Source organism: Anneissia japonica, unplaced genomic scaffold (genome assembly GCF_011630105.1).
Source record: "Anneissia japonica isolate Jap-2015-1 unplaced genomic scaffold, ASM1163010v1 scaffold2139_len280258_cov182, whole genome shotgun sequence".
Classification (NCBI taxonomy): Eukaryota; Metazoa; Echinodermata; class Crinoidea; order Comatulida; family Comatulidae; genus Anneissia; species Anneissia japonica.
The window spans coordinates 156,960-180,838 of record NW_022712526.1 but is presented as its reverse complement, the minus strand read 5'-3'; the positions used below and the strand labels follow the sequence as shown (position 1 = coordinate 180,838).

At 36.1% G+C, this 23,879-nt stretch overlaps 2 protein-coding genes and 4 non-coding genes across 10 annotated transcripts; all 6 read left to right on the top strand.

Moving 5' to 3' along the window:
- Positions 1-4,180: 4,180 nt before the first annotated feature.
- On the top strand, positions 4,181-12,500 carry LOC117107908 (mitochondrial mRNA pseudouridine synthase RPUSD3-like). Of its 3 annotated transcripts, none has more exons than XM_033249751.1 (9): positions 4,181-4,303; positions 5,720-5,945; positions 6,430-6,574; positions 7,002-7,109; positions 8,501-8,535; positions 8,666-8,715; positions 10,628-10,760; positions 11,272-11,411; positions 11,762-12,500. In XM_033249751.1, exons 2-9 carry the CDS (start codon positions 5,720-5,722, stop codon positions 11,945-11,947), a joined length of 1,023 nt encoding a protein of 340 aa, XP_033105642.1. In that variant the 5' UTR covers positions 4,181-4,303; the 3' UTR covers positions 11,948-12,500. The 3 variants fall into 3 exon arrangements, with proteins under 3 accessions (XP_033105642.1, XP_033105640.1, XP_033105641.1); XM_033249749.1 differs by lacking the exon at positions 8,501-8,535 and adding an exon at positions 7,864-7,898; XM_033249750.1 differs by lacking the exons at positions 8,501-8,535; positions 8,666-8,715 and adding exons at positions 7,864-7,898; positions 8,029-8,078.
- An 857-nt stretch (positions 12,501-13,357) lies between these two features.
- Positions 13,358-19,251, top strand: LOC117107913 (gem-associated protein 2-like). 3 transcript variants are annotated; one of them, XM_033249757.1, is made up of 7 exons: positions 13,358-13,616; positions 14,266-14,478; positions 14,720-14,807; positions 15,233-15,382; positions 15,939-16,115; positions 16,653-16,832; positions 17,996-19,251. In XM_033249757.1, exons 2-7 carry the CDS (start codon positions 14,381-14,383, stop codon positions 18,089-18,091), a joined length of 789 nt encoding a protein of 262 aa, XP_033105648.1. In that variant the 5' UTR covers positions 13,358-13,616; positions 14,266-14,380; the 3' UTR covers positions 18,092-19,251. The 3 variants fall into 3 exon arrangements, with proteins under 3 accessions (XP_033105648.1, XP_033105649.1, XP_033105650.1); XM_033249758.1 differs by having other exon boundaries at positions 13,534-13,613; positions 14,262-14,478; XM_033249759.1 differs by having other exon boundaries at positions 13,560-13,578.
- A 3,491-nt stretch (positions 19,252-22,742) lies between these two features.
- Positions 22,743-22,813, top strand: Trnag-gcc. Its single transcript has one exon. It is a non-coding gene; the product is annotated as a tRNA-Gly (tRNA).
- A 100-nt stretch (positions 22,814-22,913) lies between these two features.
- Positions 22,914-22,984, top strand: Trnag-gcc. The gene has a single exon. It is a non-coding gene; the product is annotated as a tRNA-Gly (tRNA).
- A 394-nt stretch (positions 22,985-23,378) lies between these two features.
- Positions 23,379-23,449, top strand: Trnag-gcc. Its single transcript has one exon. It is a non-coding gene; the product is annotated as a tRNA-Gly (tRNA).
- A 100-nt stretch (positions 23,450-23,549) lies between these two features.
- Positions 23,550-23,620, top strand: Trnag-gcc. Its single transcript has one exon. It is a non-coding gene; the product is annotated as a tRNA-Gly (tRNA).
- Positions 23,621-23,879: the final 259 nt, after the last annotated feature.

The window sequence follows — 23,879 nt, the reverse complement described above, 5'->3', positions numbered from 1 at the left end:
CCCAAATATGATCCAAGACGTCCCCATGCTTCTTACCACTACACTAGCTAATTTATTAGTAAGAATACTGCGAACCTTCGCTGTGCATTTCAATTGTATTCTTGGACAATGAACTTGTTTGTCTCTCTCCACCCAGGAGTATAAATGTGTACCGCGGTTCACTACTACTGGGGAGGAAAAAGGCGTCGTGGAAAGGAACTGGCCACCCTCCACACAATACCAAAGCTTGACGATGGTCTAACAGCTCATTCCCCATAACGTGCAAATAAAAACGTGACTACCTTTACCTTACTGCAAGTGAATAGGAACTATATTATTAATTATATTTTGTTAAATTAGTTTTGTTTCTTTCAATTGGAAGCTAATAACTTAATTAAATATACAAAATAAGCAATACAATAGATCTGTTGCAGGCCTTGAGATGGGTACTTGAACCACTCGCTATTTGTATACTTCACTCGTGTCCTTGGACAAGGCACTTAACCACAGTTGTTTCGTTCGGCCCAGGAGCATAAGTGGGTACCGGCTGGTATACTGTAGGCTCGAATGTTAATACGCTTATTTGCCGCAATATTAGGCTTATTATGGTATTTTCTTCCAGGTGTTTGATCAAATGGCCAGATAAATAGTGTGCCGGATGCATAGAAGCCTTGTTGGTATATTATTATCCTTATAAGTATTATCGAATTTTATATAGTTACCGGTAACTTTTGATATGCGCTATAATAAATTATTATTATTATTATTATTATTATTATTATTATTATTATTATTATTATTATTATTGAACTCAACAATATGTATTTAACGAGACTGTTTGTCGTGATGATCACGTAATTTAAAGTAAGCTTAAATAAAACATTATAACTGTAGAGAAATCTTTTTTTTTTGTCAGCTAAAATCAAAAGTAACTTAGGCCTAAGTCACGCAGAGAATCATTAGTCCCGAATTCTACCATTTAATGATTCGTAGAATAATATAAAAAATCTGTTAAAAAAGCTTGCAAACCAAACTTGAGTCGGAGTTTCGAATTATCCCAGCATAAATTAAAAATAAAACTAAAAGTAAATGTAGTATAAAAAAGAACAGTTTTATGGGGGGGGGGGGCAAAACACAAAACGACAATATAGTAGCCTATAATTTCAAAATAATAATATTTAAAATAATGGAAAAATCAAACCATATGCTCACAGAGTTTAAAACATAGAAAGCAAATAAATCAATAACTTAAACGGATAGCCAACAGAAGAACATACCTTTGCTACTTGTTCCTTCCGGTCTATGAAGACGCGATGTACGTTACGGTAGTAGGAGTGAGTAGTGCAGTAGTAGTAAGAGTAGTGGTAGTAGCAGGCTGGCCTCAAACGGGGTATATGTCTACATGCAACTAAGTGGAAGATTATATTGGTTTTGTTTTTTTTAAAGTACAAAGCCACTTTGCATCAATGCAATGCAACCGTCTAAGACAGGTTAAGACGCAAATCACTATTTCACTATACACTCTGCTGCATTGACATTATTAGCGAATAATATTTTCATTAGTGATGACGTCATGATAGAAAGTCGTCCTTAGATATTACTTTGCGACGGTAAGAATGAATTGAAATTACAGTACACGGGTTTAGTTTTGCGTTCAAACTCCGCTTTCTCCCGCAGGCAACAGTCATAAATATTAATGCAAATTAAGCATAAAACTGGTTAATCTACGATGTACTGATGTTTATTTAGTACCGTAATCCTAAGCAGCTCCATTGTCCTTGCTCCCTACTGAAGATTCTAGTTTTTTTTTAAACGTGTACATTATCATACTTTTATTGAATTCTTCTTGTCTGGTTTTTCAATATTGTGTAATTGCTTTTTACCTTTTCATAACATAAATTAGAGTAGATTTTTAGAGGTAAAAGAGAACAAAGACAGACAAATTAGGTCCTCCATCACAATTATGTACTTGGCAGGATTGTTAAGCCTGCTGCTGCGTGTTTGCTATTATTATCTCCGGTAAAGTTAGTGTTAGAAATACGTTTAAAAATCATTAATAAAGTGCATATACCCTTATTGAAATCAATAAATGTACAGTGGCAAAGTACAGTTATTATGTAGTTTATTCACAAACTTTAAATATTTCAGCGAGTGCGTTTTATAGATGGCGGCAAACAAGATATGGAATAACAGAGTGTTGAGACACGTCTATCGAGATACACTAATTGGCGTTAATTAGACACATTTTACTATTTTATTGCTAGACCATATTTTATTTATTTATTTATTTATTTCCAATTATTTGGTATAAAATACTGAAAATGCAACAAATGTTGAAATACTTTTGAGTTTGCAATAGGAACAAATATCTGTCTCTTATACACATCTAGATGTGTATAAGAGACAGATCATATATATATATATAAAATACCACATCATCACACTATAAACAGCAAACTTTAGGCCTATCAATTCAATATTTACATTAATTAATACTTCATATAGGCCTATCACACAAATTAGTGTCTTATAATAGGCCTATTCGAACACCCGAGAGTAGGTCTAGTAGCAGACAATTTCTAGAACTCTGCATGATTTACCAAAGAAAGCGTAAATTATTTTGATAAAATTTTCTTTTCAGTACAGCACTATGTAGACCTTCATCCTAGAAATCACAAAGTCCATTGTCAATCAATGCTTGTTTTTCTTTCAGCTAATAAATTACTCTGCAATTTGCAATTTCAACAAATCATCGTGTTCGTGCATTCCCATTTGGTTTGATAGACGCAGTTTACAGAAAGTGCATGTTCACGTCAATGATCGTATCAGAAAGTAGTGCGTGTGCGAGTTGAATATGAATCAAATGGAAAGTATACTGTTTGGGTTTAAATGTGACATATTGCTGCTCTTGTCATCATCCAATCAAAATAGCTTACACATTTTCGGCCAGGCATTGCCGTCCAAAATTATGTATTCTAGAACCATCATATCATCATATAAAAAACAAGAATGCCTTTACAAAACTTAATTGTTTTGTCTATGATAATTTTGCTTAGGCCTAAATTATTTACCTCAGTACCATATCCCGAATAACCCATGTAGAGAACGAATAAAGTAGTCCAGGGGCTAGAAGCGGTGCAGGACCGTTTCGGCCGCGGCCGCGATGTATGAAACACGTGGTTGCAGTCAATTCGAATAATTGAATGAATAATAAATATACTAATACTCAATTATAATATAATAAATATTCGTATTGACATAAAAGTAATAGAAAGACACTAGAAAATGCAAAAATAAATGTTTTATTTACCGCAATTCGCCAAAGAGAAGCCTACGCCAGACATACAAAAAACGAGCGTAATTCCAAGTAACGAACTTAAAATTCTCATGGTAACTGGTATCGTAAGCCTATTTAGGCCTAGGCCTATTTGTAGAGCTTTGTCTACATTATCAAATTTCATCAATAAAGCGTCACATAAAATGTGGTGGAAAATAAGAATTGAACATGTTCACATTTTTTTTATACAATTTGATAGTATGTGATATGACGTCATCGTACCATATATGGGCACATCACATTTTTTGTCACATAAAATTTGATAGTGTAGACAAAGCTTAAAGTACGGTAAGTATGTCGATATTTCAATAATAAGACAAAAAAAAAACAACTTAATTTCCTGATTATCTGGATGTTAAATGCATAGCGGCAGAAACAGATGGCATTCATACAAGCACCCCATGCATCCCCTGCTTTATAACTGAGTTTTCAGTTTCTATTTCAGGCCTATGGAGCGCCATTTATGCCCTTTGTGCTGTAAAATATGCATACAATGCTCGAATGGCGCGCCATATTGTTGGAAGGCATGAGTTGAGATTTCAGAGGATGTAAACAAAAGTGCGGCGTGCAACTAACTCTCCAACAGCTGTCTCTTATACACATCTAGATGTGTATAAGAGACAGCTCCTAAGCAGCTCCATTGTCCTTGCTCCCAACTGAAGATTTTGATAGTTTTTTTTTTAAACGTGTACATTATCATACTTTTATTGAATTCTTCTTGTCTGGTTTTTCAATATTGTGTAATTGCTTTTTACCTTTCCATAACATAAATTAGAGTAGATTTTTAGAGGTAAAAGAGGACAAAGACAGAGTGGAACACTTTTTTTGTGTGGAGAACTCTATCTTGTATTTCTAGTATCTTTGGTTGAGATTTCAGAGGATGTAAACAAAAGTGCGGCGTGCAACTAACTCTCCAATAGTGCACCCCAACTTCTTTGACACCAATTATGAGTTAATAGTTTTTCTTTATTTTTACTTTATTTTAAAGTAAGTATTGACTTAATACATTTGTTTAAGCATTAAGCGATGTATTGTTGATATGGTCTTAGCTGGGCTTTAGGCCTAGGCCTAGCTAGCCTATTTTATACACCACTAACTTAGACTAACTAGGCCTAGGAGGTAGGCCTAGGCTAGCGGTGGTAGGTAGTTAAGTAAGTAGGCCTGGCTTTATATAGCTAAGCCCTGCCCACAGTGTAGTCTAACAGATTAGCTGGATGACCAAGGACAACCAAGCCTAGTAGCCTAGGTTAAAAGGCTAATGCCTGCTAGTACAATTTACTAGGCCCTAGTACTATCTAGGCTAGTCTCTAGGCTAGGTCCTAGTCGTAACATAGCCGTAATATAGAATATAAATTGGATTTGACATTTGATTTACCTAGGGCTGGCATTAGTTGCACTAAATGACAATAAACGAGACCAACTCCACTGTATTTTATTTTTGGGGGTATATCACCAGTATGAAAACCTAGGCCTTCTTGGCCAAAAAAGCAGACTGTAAAGCAATGCCTGGGCAGAGAATATATCCTCCGCACAAGGCCTAGAAATCTGTCTACGTATTTCAGAAACTAAGGGACCATTTCTGTGCATATTTTGCCAAAAATTAGACTTTGACCTAACCTTAATATAACCAGTGTATTATGCATTACAAGTAATTATGATTTTGCGCATCTATTTTCCTAGAAATTTTCCAGGAGTGGATCCAGGATTTAAAAGAGGGGGGTTCAAAATGTTATCAAAAAACCCCAAAATGAAAGGGGGTCCTCCCTCGGGAAAATTTTTGATTCCTAAATGGCCGGAAATAAGCTTTCCTGACTTCTAAGGAGGATTCAAGGTTTCTCCCTCTTGAAAAAATTCAGGTAATTTTATCTCATTCTTTAGGCCTATCATAGAGGAAAAAAATAATAGACAGACAATATATTATTATATTCCAACAACATTGAGTTGTTGTTAGATATAGTCTTTCTTCCATGGATCAATGAACCGATAGGCCCAAAGAACGCACTTTCGTACATAAATTATTATTAGGTAGGTTAGCATGGCTTTTGTTAGCCAGGACCCAGTTTTATTTTGTTACGTTTCTTCACAGAGGGGGGGTTCGTCCGAACCCTTTGAACCCCCCCCCCCTTCATCTGCCACTGCTTTCTGTGCAAATTTGTAATATTTTTTGAGGTAATCATCCGCAGAATTAAAATACTTTACAGTATGGGACCATATTTTATGCATAGTTGCATGGGAATCTGCCGGTATTTAAAAAATGCCCAGATAGATTTTTAAGAAATTCTTGATATTGATTAATAATAAAATGTTGATTACTCTATAATGTAAATTTTCATAATTGATTGTTTAAAAGCTTTTAAAAAGCGTTAAAATTTCAGACGTTTGACTTATTTATTTATTTTTCAGATGACATTCCCGCAATTACTTACAAAGTTTTCTTGTGCGTCGGTTGTTGACTGCCAATGGAGACGTCTACTTTCATCACTATGCTTCTCCATGGCAGGTAATGAGGATACAGCACCATCTGCCAATAAGAAGAACATCTTCTCAAAGTCTGGTGTTTTGGATGTCAGTGAAATCGATCGTGATATGCTGATTAAAGTTCTGGTGAACAGTGTGGCCTATGAGAAAGGTATGCTATTACTTTGATGGAACACCATAGAATCGGTTTAGTTTCTTTTGATAATTATCCATTTTATATACTTGGGTTTCCAGAAATGTTTTTGTTGCTATAGAAACAAAGACCACACCCATTGTTACTTCTACAAACTCACAATTCTTGGTCTGCCTCTTCATTATTATCTAAAGGTAAATTAAGTTCTAAATATAGATTGTTATTATCAAAGTACACATTATGTTTTCATCATTTATATACAGTATTGTATTATTAAATTGCTTACGTTTAAATATATTATAATTCAGCACGTAGGCAAGCAGGAGAGCTGGTCTAACAGTACCCAATACTTAGCAATCCTCAGAGAGTTGTATCACCATTGTGTTGTGTTGTTTTTTATCCTGAACACTGAAAAGTCTTATCATACCACTTCAAAATCAGTAAAAATTGGTATATTATGTTTAGTTTGCTATTTTACGTTTTTGGCATTATTTCAATGTAGATGGAATATTGGCTCTATCGAAGCCTGCTGGCCTGCCAGTTTCCGGGAAACGTGTCGATGGACAGCTGTCATTGATGGATGTCTGGGGAGATGTTGCTGATGGTGTCAACAGACCTAATGCTGTTCTTATCAGTGCACCAGAAAAGTAAGAGAAGCTTCAGTAGTGATGTCATAAATGGAGTGGATCTGTAGCTTGGTGGTTAAGATGCTTGTTTTCTAATTCCAGTTTCTTGGGTTCAAATCCTACAACACTAATATTTTTTCTCATTACTAAAGGGAAGGGGGTTTGGCGCAGCGATCTCCATTCAGGTTCTGAATGGAGAGGGTTCGAACCATACGCTGACCATTCTTGGCCGACCATGCTTATTTACCCCAGCTTACACTGTGGACAGGCTGTGAAGTAGCTCCACGCTATGTTACAGCCCTAGGTACAAGTATTTCATGGCTTATAAATTAATTAAATACTTTTCGGCCACCTTTGTATTGTATTGTACCATGTTTGAAGGTGTTATTTCATAATTAGTAATTTACAGTATAACCAATTTAGTTTTTTGATATTTTTTTTTCATCAGAGAAAGTTCTGGCATTGTCCTTTTAGCAGATGACAACATCACAGCAAACAAACTGAGCAGAGATATAGCAGATGCAGGCAAGAGGTCACAGGTCAAAAGGCAATACATGTAGGTCAAGGGTTAGTGATATAATAAGGAGCTTTCGATTGCACGACGACAGTAGGATGTAGAACGTAATGACGTCACTAAAAGTCATCTGTGCATGTAAGAACGTTACGGTCACCTTGTCGAGCAGATTCTACAATGCAATTTGGCCAAATCTACGTATGCAGAGAAAGTAGGACGCCAGGTAGGATGGTCACGCATGAGTGATTCCATTCTAGCGTCGCGTCGTCGCACAAATCGAAAGCTCCCTACTGTTAAGGAAACACTTGAATCATTGGTGCCAATATTGCATATTTTAAATAAATAATATAAAATTTATATTGTAATGTAATAATGAAAAATACATGACATTTTATGTCAAGCATTGACAAAGACTATATTCTTTGCAATAATTTTTATTGTTTCTAAAGTCAAAATTTTACATATCTATCTGATTATTCATTACTCTTTTCATTACACAGCATTATATATGTTTCGAAACACACATAGACAAATCTTCTTCATATATATTTAACCCTTACATCAGAGTTGCATATATGTAATGTATATTCCACATGGTTGATAAGAAGACAAGTGCCATCCAATAAAATGAGAGTGAAAGTTTTCTTCCAGTGTCATTTGTTTATCAAAAACTAGACGCAAGTTTGAATCCCAAATGGGGTAAAATTTTCTCTCCTGATGACATCCCCATCATTAATACCATTTACAATTTTAGAATTACTGTAATGGTTAATTTATATTAATTTTCTTATTTTAGTGCTCTTATAGTTGGTATACCAGAACATCATCAAGGTAGGGAAATTCGTTTAGATATTTACAAGAATCTACATTTGCTTTTGTCGAAACATTTAAAATGTCATCATGCCATCAAAAACGGTTTCTTCATGAGCTAAAACTTTATAAATGTGATTTTTAAATGCAGGGTCACAGAACCTGAATCTTGGACAGGAGATAATAGGTGAAGAGTTGAGGGTAAGATTTAGTGCTCTTATAGTTACAATTTGACAAAGACTATATTCTTTGCAATAATTTTTATTGTTTCTAAAGTCAAAATTTTACATATCTATCTGATTATTCATTACTCTTTTCATTACACAGCATTATATATGTTTCGAAACACACATAGACAAATCTTCTTCATATATATTTAACCCTTACATCAGAGTTGCATATATGTAATGTATATTCCACATGGTTGATAAGAAGACAAGTGCCATCCAATAAAATGAGAGTGAAAGTTTTCTTCCAGTGTCGTTTGTTTATCAAAAACTAGATGCAAGTTTGAATCCCAAATGGGGTAAAATTTTCTCTCCTGATGACATCCCCATCATTAATACCATTTACAATTTTAGAATTACTGTAATGGTTAATTTATATTAATTTTCTTATTTTAGTGCTCTTATAGTTGGTATACCAGAACATCATCAAGGTAGGGAAATTTGTTTAGATATTTACAAGAATCTACATTTGCTTTTGTCGAAACATTTAAAATGTCATCATGCCATCAAAAACGGTTTCTTCATGAGCTAAAACTTTATAAATGTGATTTTTAAATGCAGGGTCACAGAAACTGAATCTTGGACAGGAGATAATAGGTGAAGAGTTAAGGGTAAGATTACCGGTACTTCAAAGTACTTAACTTATATGGCAAAACAATGTGATGATTATTAAATAATAATAATAGCATAATAATAATAATAATAATAATGTTATATTTATATAGCACATATTGCACATTGCCCCTATGCGCTTTACAGAGAAAAAATATAGGCCAACTGAGAAAAAGCAAATAACAATAAAATAAAATAAAAATAATCATAATAACAATAACAATGAGATTAAACTACTCCTATTCCTTAAACTAATTAATGGTTGGCCGTTGACTCCGAGGAGCTCATCCGCTATATATGATATATATATCATTATACTATTATTAAATAATAATAGTATAATGATAATGTATATAATATGTTATTGTATAATATACAATTAAAATGTAATAAAGATATAATGTAATGCTGCGGTCAGCAACCCATGGGTCGTGACCCAAGTCTGGGTCGTGAGTGAATTTTTGAGGGTCGTCAGATCGCAACTATGTCTAAAAAATAAAATGATACAGAAAGTTTTAAGTCTTAAGTGTTAAAATATACACTCTTTAAAATCAGTTCTCATGAAATCATAGAAACAAAACATTAATTAAATAATTTGATGAAATGTTGGCTATTGTCAATTCAATATATGTTAATGTTTGGCTGTTGTCATCCGATTTACCAATTAATGACCTTGATAAAACATGGCGATTCGCACAGCACGGCATTTGTTGAATAGTATTTGTGTTTCAAAATACACAAAAATATTGTGTTTTCATACAACGATGACATAAACTCTTTATAATTTTATTTCATTGACCAAAGAAGGAGTTAAAGTTGAATTAAAACTAATTTATAGGAATAATTTGCAATGCAAATTCTATTTATAATATGAAATCATCAGTAGCATATTTAAAAGTACAATATATGTTCCCAATATTATTTCATGATTCAAGGTTAATCGGAGAAAGAGAGAGGGAGAGAGCAGCTTAACTAAACTGTGTGTGTGCTGAACCGTGATTTTAAAAAGTTTAAATCCGGGTTTGCATAGGAAATAGAGGAAAGAAAACAGGATATCTTTATTATGTTTGCTCTTTTGGAATCTCGATATCGCACCTATTCTTTGCTTAAAAGTTACAGAATTCTAATGTTTGCACTACCTTAAAATTGTTGAATTGTAGAATTTGTAGAATTTGAAATTACCAAAACACATTATAACAAGTTGTTTTATTACTCAGATATTATCTTTGAGCCCAACTCAAAATAGATATTTGGGCCTTTTAAACAAATTAAGGATCAGGGGCCTATTCCGATGTTCACACTAGATTCAGGGAAGAAAATTCTGGTTTGATGTGAAGTTTATTGCTCAAAATGTATCGAAATATAAAGTTTTTAAATGATTCTTAGACTGCTGTAGTTTTTGTAATACAATGAAAACAATTAGGTGTCCCCATAATAAGGGTTCAGTATTTATTTATTTTACCATTTGGCACACCTAGATAAGTGTCCCCGTCCGACAGGGGTGTCTACTTCCTCTTGTTTCACTAAAAAGTGTCAACTAGGGGTGTCCCCTGAATAGGGGTGTCCCAAAGCAGGGGGTTCTACTGTATTACATTGGTCATATATTTTGTGTGATAACTCAAGGTCTTGGGTCGTGGGGAAACTAGGGTACAAAATTATGGGTCCTTGAAGTAAAAGGTTGCCAACCGTAGATGTAATGGATGGTCATAATTTTCAGTTTGAACAATACAAACAACTTAATATAATTTATTTCATAAACTATACAGTATAATTTTATTATAATAATTTTATGTAGGCTGTAATAGATTTACAAATTTTATAAAATGATTCTTATTATTATAATTATTAGTCTAGTAATGCAAATTTGTTATTGTGTTAAATTGCTAATTATCTCCATATTGAATTTTACAGACAGTCATTAAACATGAAGCCACCAAGGGAAGCATCAAGCGACAGGAAACAAAGAATACAAATGTTGATTATAATGTCCTAGATTACAACGTCAAACTAAATAGCGCCCTCATTGAAATGTGGCCACTTAAAGGTAAGCATGTTACCATTCACCGAGAACTATAATATTTCTATTATATTTGCTATTGTTTTATTTTGTCTGTATTTTTCCTAACCTATCTATAAGTATTTTAATTCTTTATTTTGGATTTGCTTGAGTGCACACACTTTAGATAGGTACTTAAACCTCAATAGCACATACAAGTGATAAATTTTCTTCTCACATTTTCACCAAAAACTTTGTTGGTTGAAACTTTCTGACAAAGGTTCTCCAAGCAGCATGATCTTGGCATAGGTCATCTGCTTCATTTATGCCTTTTCCTGATCTTGTGACAATCTTTCTAATTCCGTCCTGCCATCAATATCTCAGCCTCCCTTCTGGTCTTTTTACTTGTGCTTTCTAGTCCTGTTGGCCTATCCTTCTTGAGTCTCTTGTTTTGGGTCATTCATCTTACATGGCCATGATACCTTAATTGATTCCGTTCAATGATCTGATAAATTTTCTTCTTCAACCTAATTCTCCAAACCTATTTTTTTTTGTGCAGCTTACAAGCATCAACTGCAGGTACACACAACATCAATGCTCTGTAGTATATTGGGAGATCATTTATATTCTAACCGTGTCCAGTCAGTTCTTGGAACACCTGTGTTGATTGATCCAAATGAGGCAAGAACTGGACCTCAGGTACTGATTTCATGTCATTGTTAAAACTAAATCTCATTTTCATAATTAGTCTATTTTGTAAAATAGATAGATGTGTCTGAAGCTAGCCATACACTGTCAGATTTTGGTCTGTCAGATTTAGCAGACAATCAGATGCCTGCATTGTCCTACTTTAAAGTTTAGCTGCATCATACAAAACACTATTTAGCAGTATAAAAGGAAAGCCATATCCACATACAAATGTGTTATATTATTGTATTCCCGTATTATATTATTATAATGAGTATTGTTAAGTTTGCCTTAATTGTTTATCATTGTGCCAAATTGTTGAACTCTGGTTTGAACTACTTTATACATCTCATCTTTTGCAGAAATTACCCAAAATGCTTAGAAACGCTATGAATCTTTCTGTGAGTAGAGTTCCCAAGCTTCCTCTGCATCTACACTACAATCAACTGTTTCTCAGGCGACCTGATGGGGATGTCCATGTGACGGCTCCGCATCCCACCTATTTCAAGAGAAGTATGAAGCTACTTGATTTAGAGATGCCAACGTGAGTGGTTTGCCTGGGAGCTCTTCAAATGATCCCCTGCAGTAATGCTGATCTCTATCCAGTGGGTGACTGCATTGGTACTGCAAGGAAATTATGCAGTAGTACAGAATATGTTGGAACATTTCGGAACACGCCGTTAACATGCTGCAGGGGCAGATCCAGACATATCAGAAAGGGAGGCCGAAAGTGGGGCTGGTCGAGATAACAACACCAGGGGAAGCAAGCCCCCGCAAAATTTTGGTGTTCTAGACACCCGAAAATAACCTCTGAGGTGTTTTGGGCAATCAATTTTTTCCCTTCCCAAAAGGGGACTGTGGCTATTAAAATATTAATATTTCAGTAGACACAGAAAAAAATGAGGAAATAAAAGCACAATTATTTTGTAATCTTGTCCTATTGTCGTGGTTCTTGTTGGAAGCTAGAGATTGTAGCTATGGCAGTTGCATTACCAATAAATCGAGAAAATAGTATGATGACCTTTCCTAAAAGTGCACTACTCTGAAACTTCTGTTGACATATGGTGATAATCTCAGTTAAATTGTCTTTGCTTCAACTAGTTTATTTCATTTAGGTTAGATGTGTATAAGAGACAGATATAGAAGAGTGCTTTCCATGCAAAAATAGCTAGTGCTCTCCAACTACGCATGTACAAAAGGTGTGAATGAGTTGCTTATGAAATGTTGCCTTGTAATGCTTTATTTAAATTGTATATAGCAAGAAAGAGGGAAAATGTTCCAACTGGGATTTGTACAGGAGCCTGCTGATGTGAATGGAGTCACCCTAAACAACTTTTCCCCTGTGACATTCGTTGAAAATTTGGATGCTATTGGAGACAATTGATTTCACAGGCGCATGGATACTGTGTACCAACACTGGTACTTGAAACAGAAATTAATGTGGATAGGCCTTCTGCTAAGTATTTGTAATCAAGTATTTTAAGTAACAATCGTTTAGCACTAAGCAGTAATATTTCGCGGGTAATGGGGAAATTAAAGTATATTCAGTATCGGTATATAGCCTAAGTTTTAATCTGAGAAACTTGGTCAATTTTTACTATTCCTTATTCCAAACCCCATTCTGAGAAACTTGGTCAATTTTTATTTATTCCTTATTCAAAACCCCATTCTAGGAATAAATTTTGCTTCAATTATCAATGACAAAATACGAAATATTTGGGGGCAGAAAGTTTGTTGATTCTTATTTTTCGTTTGTTTTTATGATTTTACCTTGAAATATACACACGCTCTTTAAATAACTAGAAATCACTTGAAATTATGTTTTGTGGATACATAATACAGTAATAGATCTATCGAATTTTCACAAGCTAAACGATTTTTGGGTGGGGGAGGGGGGTGGGGAAACAGGCACGTTTAGACGTAAAACCTTTAAGTACTACTGTACCTGTTATTAATATTAAGGAGACATCATTCTGTGCATGAAAAATAAGTTTCATGTTACAGGAGTTTATGTCACTTGTCAGTTTGTGCACACAATAACAATAAACCAAGTTTACTTTAAAATAAAGGAAATCGTCTTTCACACAAATTTACTAAAAAACCCTATCAAAATCGCTTGGTGGCGCTGTGCTGGTGATTAAAATTTGGTTCCAATCGGCGGTCGTCGAATATGAGTGATGTAACATTGTTTAAATACATTCAGTTTGCATAAAAAGGGTATTTTTAACATTAGGCATATTTATTCATATTCATCTATGATATGTGTGTAGTTTATTTCATTTAGGTTTTCTATTATATCGCCTAGGCCTAGAGGCCAGAGGAGTAGGCCTAGGTGGGTAGCCTACTACTGTCCGAAGTGACAGACGACAGGGGAACGATCGGCACATGGCTGTGCTGGCCCTTCAAATAGACGCTCGGACCCATTATGGGCCCACTTTCATGATGATCGGACCATTTTTTTCTAGGCCCTAGGTCTAAACTTTGACATCGATAGCTCAATTCTCCTGGTTTGAAAGCTACAAGCCTGTATTGTATGACATTCTTTGATTTTGTTGGAATGGGTAAAACTAAAACCAAAAGTAGGCCTCTCTAGGTCTATGGCTAGGCCCTAGCTTAGTAGGGAGACATATGCATTGTAGTGCTCTACAAAAAGTTACTTCTTCTACGCATTCAATCAACTTGGTCTTCTGGTGGGATGTTATGCCCGCAAGGAAAACATTTGGTACATTATTTGCAAATTGGTGTCCTGACAAATTTTTTTCTGTCATGTAATGCACATGCAATACACATGCAATAACAATAATATTGAGTGTATATGATTTATGCTTATCAAAGATTCTAATGGTAATGTCTTCTCTTTCTATAGCCAGTGATGAAAGCAAAGTCGTAGGGGAATACCTCTCAAAATGGCAATCTGAGTGACAATTGAATACTTGCCATTTGGTTTCTAAGTTCCACATCTTGTAAAACGTATAGTACAAATGGAGAACTTAATGGTGCAGTTACTCCCAGTTGCTAGTGAAGATGGAGACTTATCCAAGCCACCCTCAAGCGCTGAAGAGTACTTACGAAGAGTAAGGTAAATTATTATTTTTATTTATATTTCAACAACAAAACAGAGTAGGCCTATGGGAGTACTAAGTTGCCTTGGCAATAGTTGCCTATGGGAGCACTAAGTTGCCTTGGCAATAGTTGACCATTGATCTTGATCTTCAACATATACTTGTACATGAGCACTACAAGATGGCTCATTGGTATGGATACATTGCTATTGATTATTGATTATCTGTATTATTATTTGTTGTGTTTTTTGTTGACAGACTGGAAGCCCAAGCTTGTCCAGACATCGCTGTGGCAAATACCAAACCTGACATTTTCAAAAATAAACAGACGAGAGTTATATCTAGTGTAAGTAGCCCAACAGTACGAAAAATCATTTTTGTGATTTAATTAATTTGCTATTAAAATGAACCATGGTCACATTATACTCCCCACTAGCTGCATTCCATCTTATTGTTATCTGTAAGCTATGCTTGATTTTATTGTTTACAAAGCCTGTCTATTCATAGGTGTGAGCTGGAAGTGTGGAGTGCCGATGCACCTTTCCCCCATGGCGGCAACATTTTTTTTTTTTCGCACCCTAACCCCCAGGCTGAAACTAGTCTATGCCCCTGCTGTTTGTCCACCAACTCAAAAACTATTTTAATCTGTCACTGGATAACACTAGCGTGCATTTTGATACTTGGAGTATGTATTACACTACCTTAATCAGTGGACCTTTCGGATAACACTAGAACATTTGATTAATTTTGTTTATTTTGCTTGTTTTGCAGTCATCAGGTTGTATCCCTGCTCCAAAGGGGTTTTCACCAAGTGTGCACTGGCAGCTGAAGGAAGCATCTAATTTTGCGATACTCCGACAGAAAATCAATCAACAAAGGGAGAAATTAATCAACAATGTCAAAGAAAATCAACCAACATTAGTTAGTATAATATTGATCCAATCATCATCGTCATATTATAAATTACTTGTTGGATTGGATAGGATTTATTCGGTGTAAACACCAAGGATGGCCCACGAAAGCCTGAAGAAGACGTATTTTCAGTGGAGTTCTTCTGGTGGTGATTGGGAAGTACACCGGGAGACAATCCCCTACTCTTTTCCAAATAGTGTACTGCGTTCTTTAACGTGCACATGGGCCATCAATTCACACGGGACCAACGGCTTAAACATCCCATCCGAAAGATGGTGCAGTGTTATAACTTGTATTTCAGCCCTCCAGCTGAAATACAAGGAAAGGCAGCGATGGGAATTGAACCGGGGACCTAGATATCTTCATGGTTCAGCAGACACACAGTGGCTACCACCAGATTAGCCGACTGAGCTAAGCTGCTCTCTCTCTTTAGTTAATGTACCACTCTGTTAGCATTGGGCAAAGCTCCTAATAACATCATAAATACAATATGTTGGATTGTTTATCATATTTTTGTCATTTTTATAATTAACCATCACCACCAAATCCATTTTATTTTATTTAGCCTAATCCAGATAATGAAGGTGGCTGGTGTAAACTGTGTCTTGGAGAAGAAGCCCACCAACTTCTGAATGTAAAGCGTGGCATTCCTAATGCATCAATGGATGCTAGCATAGGTTCAACAAGTGGGGTCAGATACGGCATCCCACCACTCTTAAGCATGGTAGCAGCAATGAAACAGGTAATTTCTTTTTGTTGTCTAATACGTTGACCGCCGAGCCTTTTTTTTTGTTCCATCCCATACACCATGGCATAAAGGGCGCCACCATAATTAAATCATTACTATCAACTGTAGTGAAACACGAATAAGGGGGCCTCCCAATCAGCACCCCCATTTCAAGACTACCAGATGCGCCACTTCCTTTCATGAACTCTGGTGGGAGAGTTCCATTCTGGTGACCACTGCCACCTAGTACTTGCAATACAATAGTGGTATGTTTAGACAGGTGTGGACATGAACTCGCGTCCTTGGTGACCTGCGTGAACCCTGTAGGATGTGATTAAACAACATTTAAAGGGATATAAAGCAGTAATTTAGCAATAATGAAGTGTTCTCTATTTTAAAAGCATTAAGGTTATAAATAATAGTCACAATTGCCTCCAAATGTTGAACACAGTTTGTATTTTTTTTTTACGTATTATATGTCATTACCACCATATTCAGAAGCCAGATCTATATATTTGTTAATGAAATTTTTTAAATATTTTTTTTTTATAGAGTACTGTTACGCAAGTCCTTGATTTCCAAATTGGTTGGCTTCAGACACTAGGCTTAAGTCCCAATCAAGGCCAGTGGCTGTATGCCCTGTTGGCATGCCTGCAGAAGCCACTAGAACCAAATGCGCATTCAATGCTTCGTACGCTAGCACGGCAGTGTGCGGCTCTCAGGGCCTCCTTGGTGAGTACATTGTTAATATATTGTACTGGTATCGCATTGTGTTTGTATATCACATAATATATGTGTTTTGATATGGTTTAGAAAACGGTGTAAATCTTTATCCAGACTATTTATCTTTGACAGAAATACTGATGTACTGTATGCCCATACTGATGTGCCTATTTATGGTCATGATGTAATGTCATCATGACCAAAAAATATATATAATTTGAGAGTCTGGACAGGGCTTTAGAATTTTCATTTGATTGGTTGAAGAATTTCAGAAGTTTTTGATTGTTATATTGAAATAAGGTAGACATTGGCTTAACAATGTCTAATAAAATAGCGCCCTCAATACTTCGCAATGTTATGGATATTTTAAAACTGAATTTGTTTGAAAATGTTAATTTATATAGATCCATAGTCATTTGCTTATGGTGAAAGAGCCTAAGTAAGGAGGCTGTACATCATTGTATCAAGTTTTTGATTGTTATATTGAAATATAATATTGGATTGACAATGGCTAATAAAATAGCGCCCTCTATACTTTGCAACATTATTGATAATTTTAAAACTGAATTGGTTTGAAAATGTAGATCCATAATCACTTGACAATTTCTCATGCTCTACCTTAATGTATCAATCAATTAACCATTAACACTCTGACCGCCAGAGGTTTGAAAAAGTAGTATCAGCAACCGCCAGACTTTTTGGCAAATTTTAACACTTTTCTGAAGTTGAGAGTTTGTATGGGATTAGATTGGCATGTAGTGAATATTTCAAGAACTAAAAACAATGGTACCAACCACTTTATTCTAATCACAATCTGTGACTCGTAACAGTAAAATGAAAATGACTCACTTCTGGACGTTTACACAATTTTTCACAACGAAGCTTAGATAATCGCGATTATGTAAATCACCACCGCTCTCTACGCTAATGTAAATAGTGAAATGCTTACGGTCCAGACTGAATATAGTATTCAAATTATAAGTACATGTCTGTAATTACCCCATCGATCGGATTCCGTAAAAAAACCTGAAACACGGAGATCTCCGTGTTTGGCGGTCAAGCGTTGCTTTACCAAACACCAAATAATTAATTGATCAATCAGTTAATCAACAAATCAATCAATCAAGGAATCAGCATCTGTTTTGATTAATAATGTCTTTTTATATGTTCAGGATTCAATTGATGATGACAGACTTCCGGCATTAAATCTTTTAATAACCTTGGTTGCAAGGTATTTTGACCAATCAGATCTGGCCGATAATGGATGAAAGAAATATGAAGACGTCAATTTATGAATTGTGTCAGAAAGTGAATAGCACCACCTACCATTCAAGAGTATTATTTACTATGAGAGTAATGATGTTTGTAAGCAGAATTTGACTTTATAGCTTTGTACACTAATTATATCATTGATTGAAATGCTTAATGGAGGTGTACTTGACAAATAGTCGATCACTGTCCATGGACAATAGTACTTGTCTTACAGGGTATGTTGTAGATAGGACAGTGACGAGTATACCCGCAGATACGCTATTCTTTTGTATTGTGTATTATAATGTTCCGCACGCTGCTACAACTGCACTAACACGTCAATGGCAGCCCCGTAAGATTTGTAATAATCTAAAAATATATTTTAATTGGTTATGTTGGCACCTCTTTAGAGTTTGTCATGGGGAAGGGGAATAACTTTGTCCTACATGGTAAGGCAGTGAACATGTTTATTTATATTTAATAATTGGTTTAGGCTGAAAGCCAAGGATATGCCCAACAGCGAACATAATCACTTTTCTAAGTGGCATATCCCTTCACAAGACACACATAAACACACAATGCTCTACATAAGGTAAATCTCATTATGAGGCTTAGGGTTTGGTGTTGTTTTGGTCATGAGAAAAAAAAAATCCTGTTACCGTGATAGGAATTGAACCTTGTCACGGCAACAAGGTTTTTTTTCACGATCAAAACAACTCCACTCCCTGAGCTTCATAATGAGGCTCTACAATTTTTTTTTTTAATGTAGCTTGTGTAAAGTTGTATACATCCATTGTGGAGTCCCAATAACTTTCATGATTTCAAAGCAATTAGATATATTGGTTTGTAGTAAAAAAAAAAAACCAAAATATTTAATTGCTCTATTCCAATGGGACACAGAAAACAAAGGTTTTGCAGATAAATATTTTAATTTAGACGCCTGCGTTTCATTGGTGAGAATATGTTTTCTCGTTCTAATTTTGATTACAATTTCAAAAAAATTACCAAAATAAACTAATGTGGGCAAATAAAATATTAAATATAATTGTTCATATAGATTATTAGGTTAACAGAATCATATTTTTATATGAAAGGCCTGTATATATATCACTTGACCATGGAAAAACTTTATACATCCAAAAATGGAAATTAAAGCACTTGTAAAAACTCATCTTAACTTTTTAATTATTGTAAGTTAGTTTTGTTGACAGTGTTTTTTCATTAAGTTACATATGTCACACCCTCTAAAGGTGCATTTAAACCGAATCCAAATTTTCGGATCGGGAAGCCCACCAAAGCGATCAGAAAATCGAATTAGGCTACGCTCAGACCTGAGAGATACGCCAGGCGTATTTAATGCCTAACGTATGTTAATCCATGGTGGAACTAGTCCAGACTGGACAATTAACGTTACGATATTCGTAAATGCGCATTTTATCTCCTATTTACATATAGGCTTGTGATTGGTCAAATACTGGCCATGTTCAAAATCATTGATGCATGACTGTCATAAGTGCTGTATGCTAAACTGGGGTCTGGTGGATTATTGCGCGTTAATGCTGGTGTTCGCTACGCCACGCACAACTTCACACCGATCAATTAATGTTATGCTGGCGTAACTCATGTCTGAACAGCTGAACAGAGACTGAGTGTGTAAGAATATGGATGCTAGCGTAATGTACTTTGGAAACGCGATCTGAATGTCGGTTCGGATCTGATGTGAATACAGCCTAAAGCCGGTTTACCACTTGCAAATTTATTCGCGCAAGTCGAACGCATCTGTTCATGCGAATGCGCATTCCCATTTCTATCAGATTTTTCGCTTCAGCGAATCGGTAGTTCAAACAGTTTTAACTTTCTTGCGAAGCGAAAAAGTGTGCAACCAATCAGAGTTCAGGAACCAAACCGACACTTAAATTTGCCTAGTGGAAAACAGACTTGAGTCTTAAATGTTTACGTGGCTAATTAACTATAATAATTGTATGCTTTCTTGGCACCATGTGGCATATCATACAAATATCAATTGATGGTACAGTACTAGTATTTTGGTGCTGAGAAGGACCGTTCAGATTGTAATGTCCCAACGTTTCGATTGGTATATTCTAACATTCTTCTTTGTCTAACCGTCTTCCTTCAAGTGTTCCTTTAGCATCGTTCTGATGGTTCTTGTTGATGCGTCATATAAGTTCATTTACATGGATTTTAGGACAAACTGTAGGGTGTCCGAGTGAGGAATATATGTAATTAGTGGTTTCTCAATAATTGCTTGCAAAAATACAACACACAGGGGTTCCTGAACTTCGTGAACTTTCAGGTACAGATATCAAACGTTACATAATCATACCTCCGTTCACATCATAATTCTTCTCTGTATAAATTTCCCCTGTATATTGTCTCAATAAAAAAAAAATAATGAAAAAAAAGAGATTCCTTGGGATTTGAACATGGGGCCGGTAGTGTGAAAAACACTCTTCTACTGTACCTCTATATGGAAAACAGTTATACAAGTTTTTCGATCATTGTGTCCTTGACCCTGACCCTTCAAAATTTAGTCACTTCCAGATCTTTGGTAAAGGAACATTGTGGCCATTTTGACAAATTTCTGATAAAAACTGTTTAAAAAAAAATCGTTTTTTTGTTGATTGTGACCTTGACCTGTAACAACCCTTACCCTTAAAAATTCAAATGAAACATTGTGACCAAGTTTGTCATTAATACTATGGGCTGTAAGACAAATAAATTTAAAAAAATAATTTTACGTTGATTTTGACCTTTGACCCTGACCCTTAAAAATTTAATCAGCTCTAGATCTTAGGTAAAGCAACATTGTAGCCAAGTTTGATGAATTTCTGATAATGCGGGCTCTAAAAAAAAAATAAGTAATCGAAACAACTGATCAATCAAAACAGGTCCATGAATATGCGTTTGTCTCACAAACGCAAGTTCTTTCTCCAACGCACATTTTTGCGTACGTTGTGGCTGTCTTTTTGTGGGACATTAGCAATTATATCCGAGGGGCGGGGCTTAACGGAACGTGTTATTTCGTCACAGGGCTTTTTTACGTAAAGTTCTTTGTAAATTCGGTGTTTTAGGCTGAATCACTTGCCCTGGGAGCCGAATTCACTATGGATTTAGGCTGTGATACAGCGAGAACGCCTTTGGGGAAAAAACAAATTTTGTAGTGCCTTCTCGAGGGCTTGGGAACTACCGTGAAATTTCTCTATGGATTATACAGCACAAATACAAATAATTGGTGTCATGTTATTATCCGGATATGTTTCCTGAGTGTCTTTGTTCTTATTCAATCAACACCCTAAATATATCGGGGATTTCCCTTATTTACTCACAGTTGAACTAGTTTATTGCGAGTGTTCCAGAAGGGACTCATGAAAGCAAATCCCTCCCAAACCGGCCCAAATTATAGAGATGCTATTTATTGTTGACGACAGAAACAACGCCCCACCATGATTGGTGGAAAACTTTTTTTTTTAACCTGGATGCCCGGAAATATATACTTTAAAACTTAACTATAGACTATAGAGCCGCTACTTCCGCACCCCCTCAAAAGCCTGCAACAATATTTAGCAAGTGGATAGACACTATACCCACTTGCCTCAGCCCCACCTTGGTTTTCAGTGGTAGAATTCTCGCCTGCCACGCAGGGGACCCGGGTTCAATTCCCGGCCGATGCATATCTTGTTTTACACAAAGTATCTTCTGTGTGGATGTTGTTTTTGAGAACAAGACAAAAATCTGTCTCTTATACACCGAGTGGCGGTCCCAAGTAAAGTTGGGGGGTCCATGTGAAGTGTTGCCCCGGGGTCCTTACTGGCTCTCGACGCCACTGCCTGCCACGTGGAGGACCCGGGTTCACTTTTTACTTAGTTTTACACAAACTGTCGTGTCTTGGTGTTCTTTTTCGAGAACATTAACAACAATTACAAGAGAAACATTGCATTTGAGTTTATAGTGAATGTACAGCATCGGTGGTTCAGTGGTAAAATTCTCCCCTGCCACACGGGGGACCCGGGCGCAATTCCCGGCCGATGTACATTTTTTACACAAACTATCTTGTCTGTTGATGTTCTTTTCGAGATCATGTCAACAATTACAAGAAAAACATTACATTTGAGGTTATAGTATATATACAATATCGGTGGTTCAGTGGTAGAATTCTCGCCCGCCACGCGGGGGACCCGGGCACAATTCCCGGCAGATGCACATTTTTGTAAACAAATTATCTTGTCTGTTAATGTTTTCTTCGAGATCATGTCAACAATTTCAAGAAAAACATTACATTTGAGGTTATTGTACAGCATCGGTGGTTCAGTGGTAAAATTCTCGCCTGCCACACAGGGGACGCGGGTTCAATTCCCGGCCAATGCATACTTAATTTTACACAAACTGTCGTGTTTGTTGATGTTCTCTTTGCGAACATTAACAACAATTACAAGAGAAACATTGCATTTTGAGTTTTTAGTGAATGTACAGCATCGGTGGCTCAGTAGTAGAATTCTCGCCTGTCACGCGGGTGACCCAGGTTTAATTCCCGGCCGATGCATACTTACTTTTACACAAAGTGTCCTGTCTGTTAATGATCTGTTTCCTGAGAACAATAACTACAATTTACAAGAGAAACATTGCATTTGAAGTTATAGTGAATATGCAGCATCGGTGGTTCAGTGGTAGAATTCTCGCCTGCCACGCGGGGGACCCGGGTTCAATTCCCGGCCGATGCATATCTTGTTTTACACAAAGTATCTTCTGTGTGGATGTTCTTTTCGAGAACAAGACAAAAATTACAAGAGAAACATTTCATTTGAGTTTATTGTGGATACAGCATCGGTGGTTCAGTGGTAGAATTCTCGCCTGCCACGCGGGGGACCCGGGTTCAATTGCCGGCCGATGCATACTTAGATTTACACAAACTGTCGTGTTTGTTGATGTTCTTTTCGAGAATTTTACACAAAATAATATCTGTATGCCTACAGCATTGGTGGCTCAGGGGTAGAATTCTCGCCTGCTACGCAGGGGACTCGAGTTCAATTCCCGACTGATGCATATTTTGTTTAACATTACACAAAGTATCTTCTGTGTGGATGTTGTTTTCGAGAACAAGACAAAAATTACAAGAGAAACATTACGTTTGAGGTTATAATATAGCGTATACTCAATTATAATATATACTCAATTATAATATATACTCAATTTTACACAAACTGTCTTGTTTGTTGATGTTCTTTTCGAAAACATTAACAACAATTACAAGAGAAACATTGCATTTGAGTTTATAGTGAATATACAGCATCGGTGGTTCAGTGGTAGAATTCTCGCCTGCCACGCAGGGGACCCGGGTTCAATTCCCGGCCGATGCATACATTTTACACAAACTGTCGTGTTTGTTGATGTTCTCTTCGAGAACATTAACAACAATTACAAGAGAAACATTGCATTTTAGTTTTTAGTGAATGTACAGCATCGGTGGTTCAGTGGTAGAATTCTCGCCTGCCATGCGGGGGACCCGGGTTCAATTCCCGGCCGATGCATATCTTGTTTTACACAAAGTATCTTCTGTGTGGATGTTCTTTTCGAGAACAAGACAAGAATTACAAGAGAAACATTTCATTTGAGTTTATTGTGGATACAGCATCGGTGGTTCAGTGGTAGAATTCTCCCCTGCCACGCGGGGACCCGGGTACAGTTCCCGGCCGATGCATACTTAGTTTTACACAAACTGTCGTGTTTGTTGATGTTCTCTTCGAGAACATTAACAACAATTACAAGAGAAACATTGCATTTGAGTTT

Coding starts and splice junctions, on each gene's coding strand:
- LOC117107908 (XM_033249751.1), top strand. CDS start 5,720: ATGACATTCCCGCAATTACTTACAAAGTTTTCTTGTGCGTCGGTTGTT. Junction 7,110..8,500: donor CAGGTCAAAAGGCAATACAT/GTAGGTCAAGGG, acceptor TTCTTATTTTAG/TGCTCTTATAGTTGGTATAC. Junction 11,412..11,761: donor AGGCAAGAACTGGACCTCAG/GTACTGATTTCA, acceptor CATCTTTTGCAG/AAATTACCCAAAATGCTTAG.
- LOC117107913 (XM_033249757.1), top strand. CDS start 14,381: ATGGAGAACTTAATGGTGCAGTTACTCCCAGTTGCTAGTGAAGATGGA. Junction 14,479..14,719: donor GAGTACTTACGAAGAGTAAG/GTAAATTATTAT, acceptor TTTTGTTGACAG/ACTGGAAGCCCAAGCTTGTC. Junction 16,833..17,995: donor CGGCTCTCAGGGCCTCCTTG/GTGAGTACATTG, acceptor TTATATGTTCAG/GATTCAATTGATGATGACAG.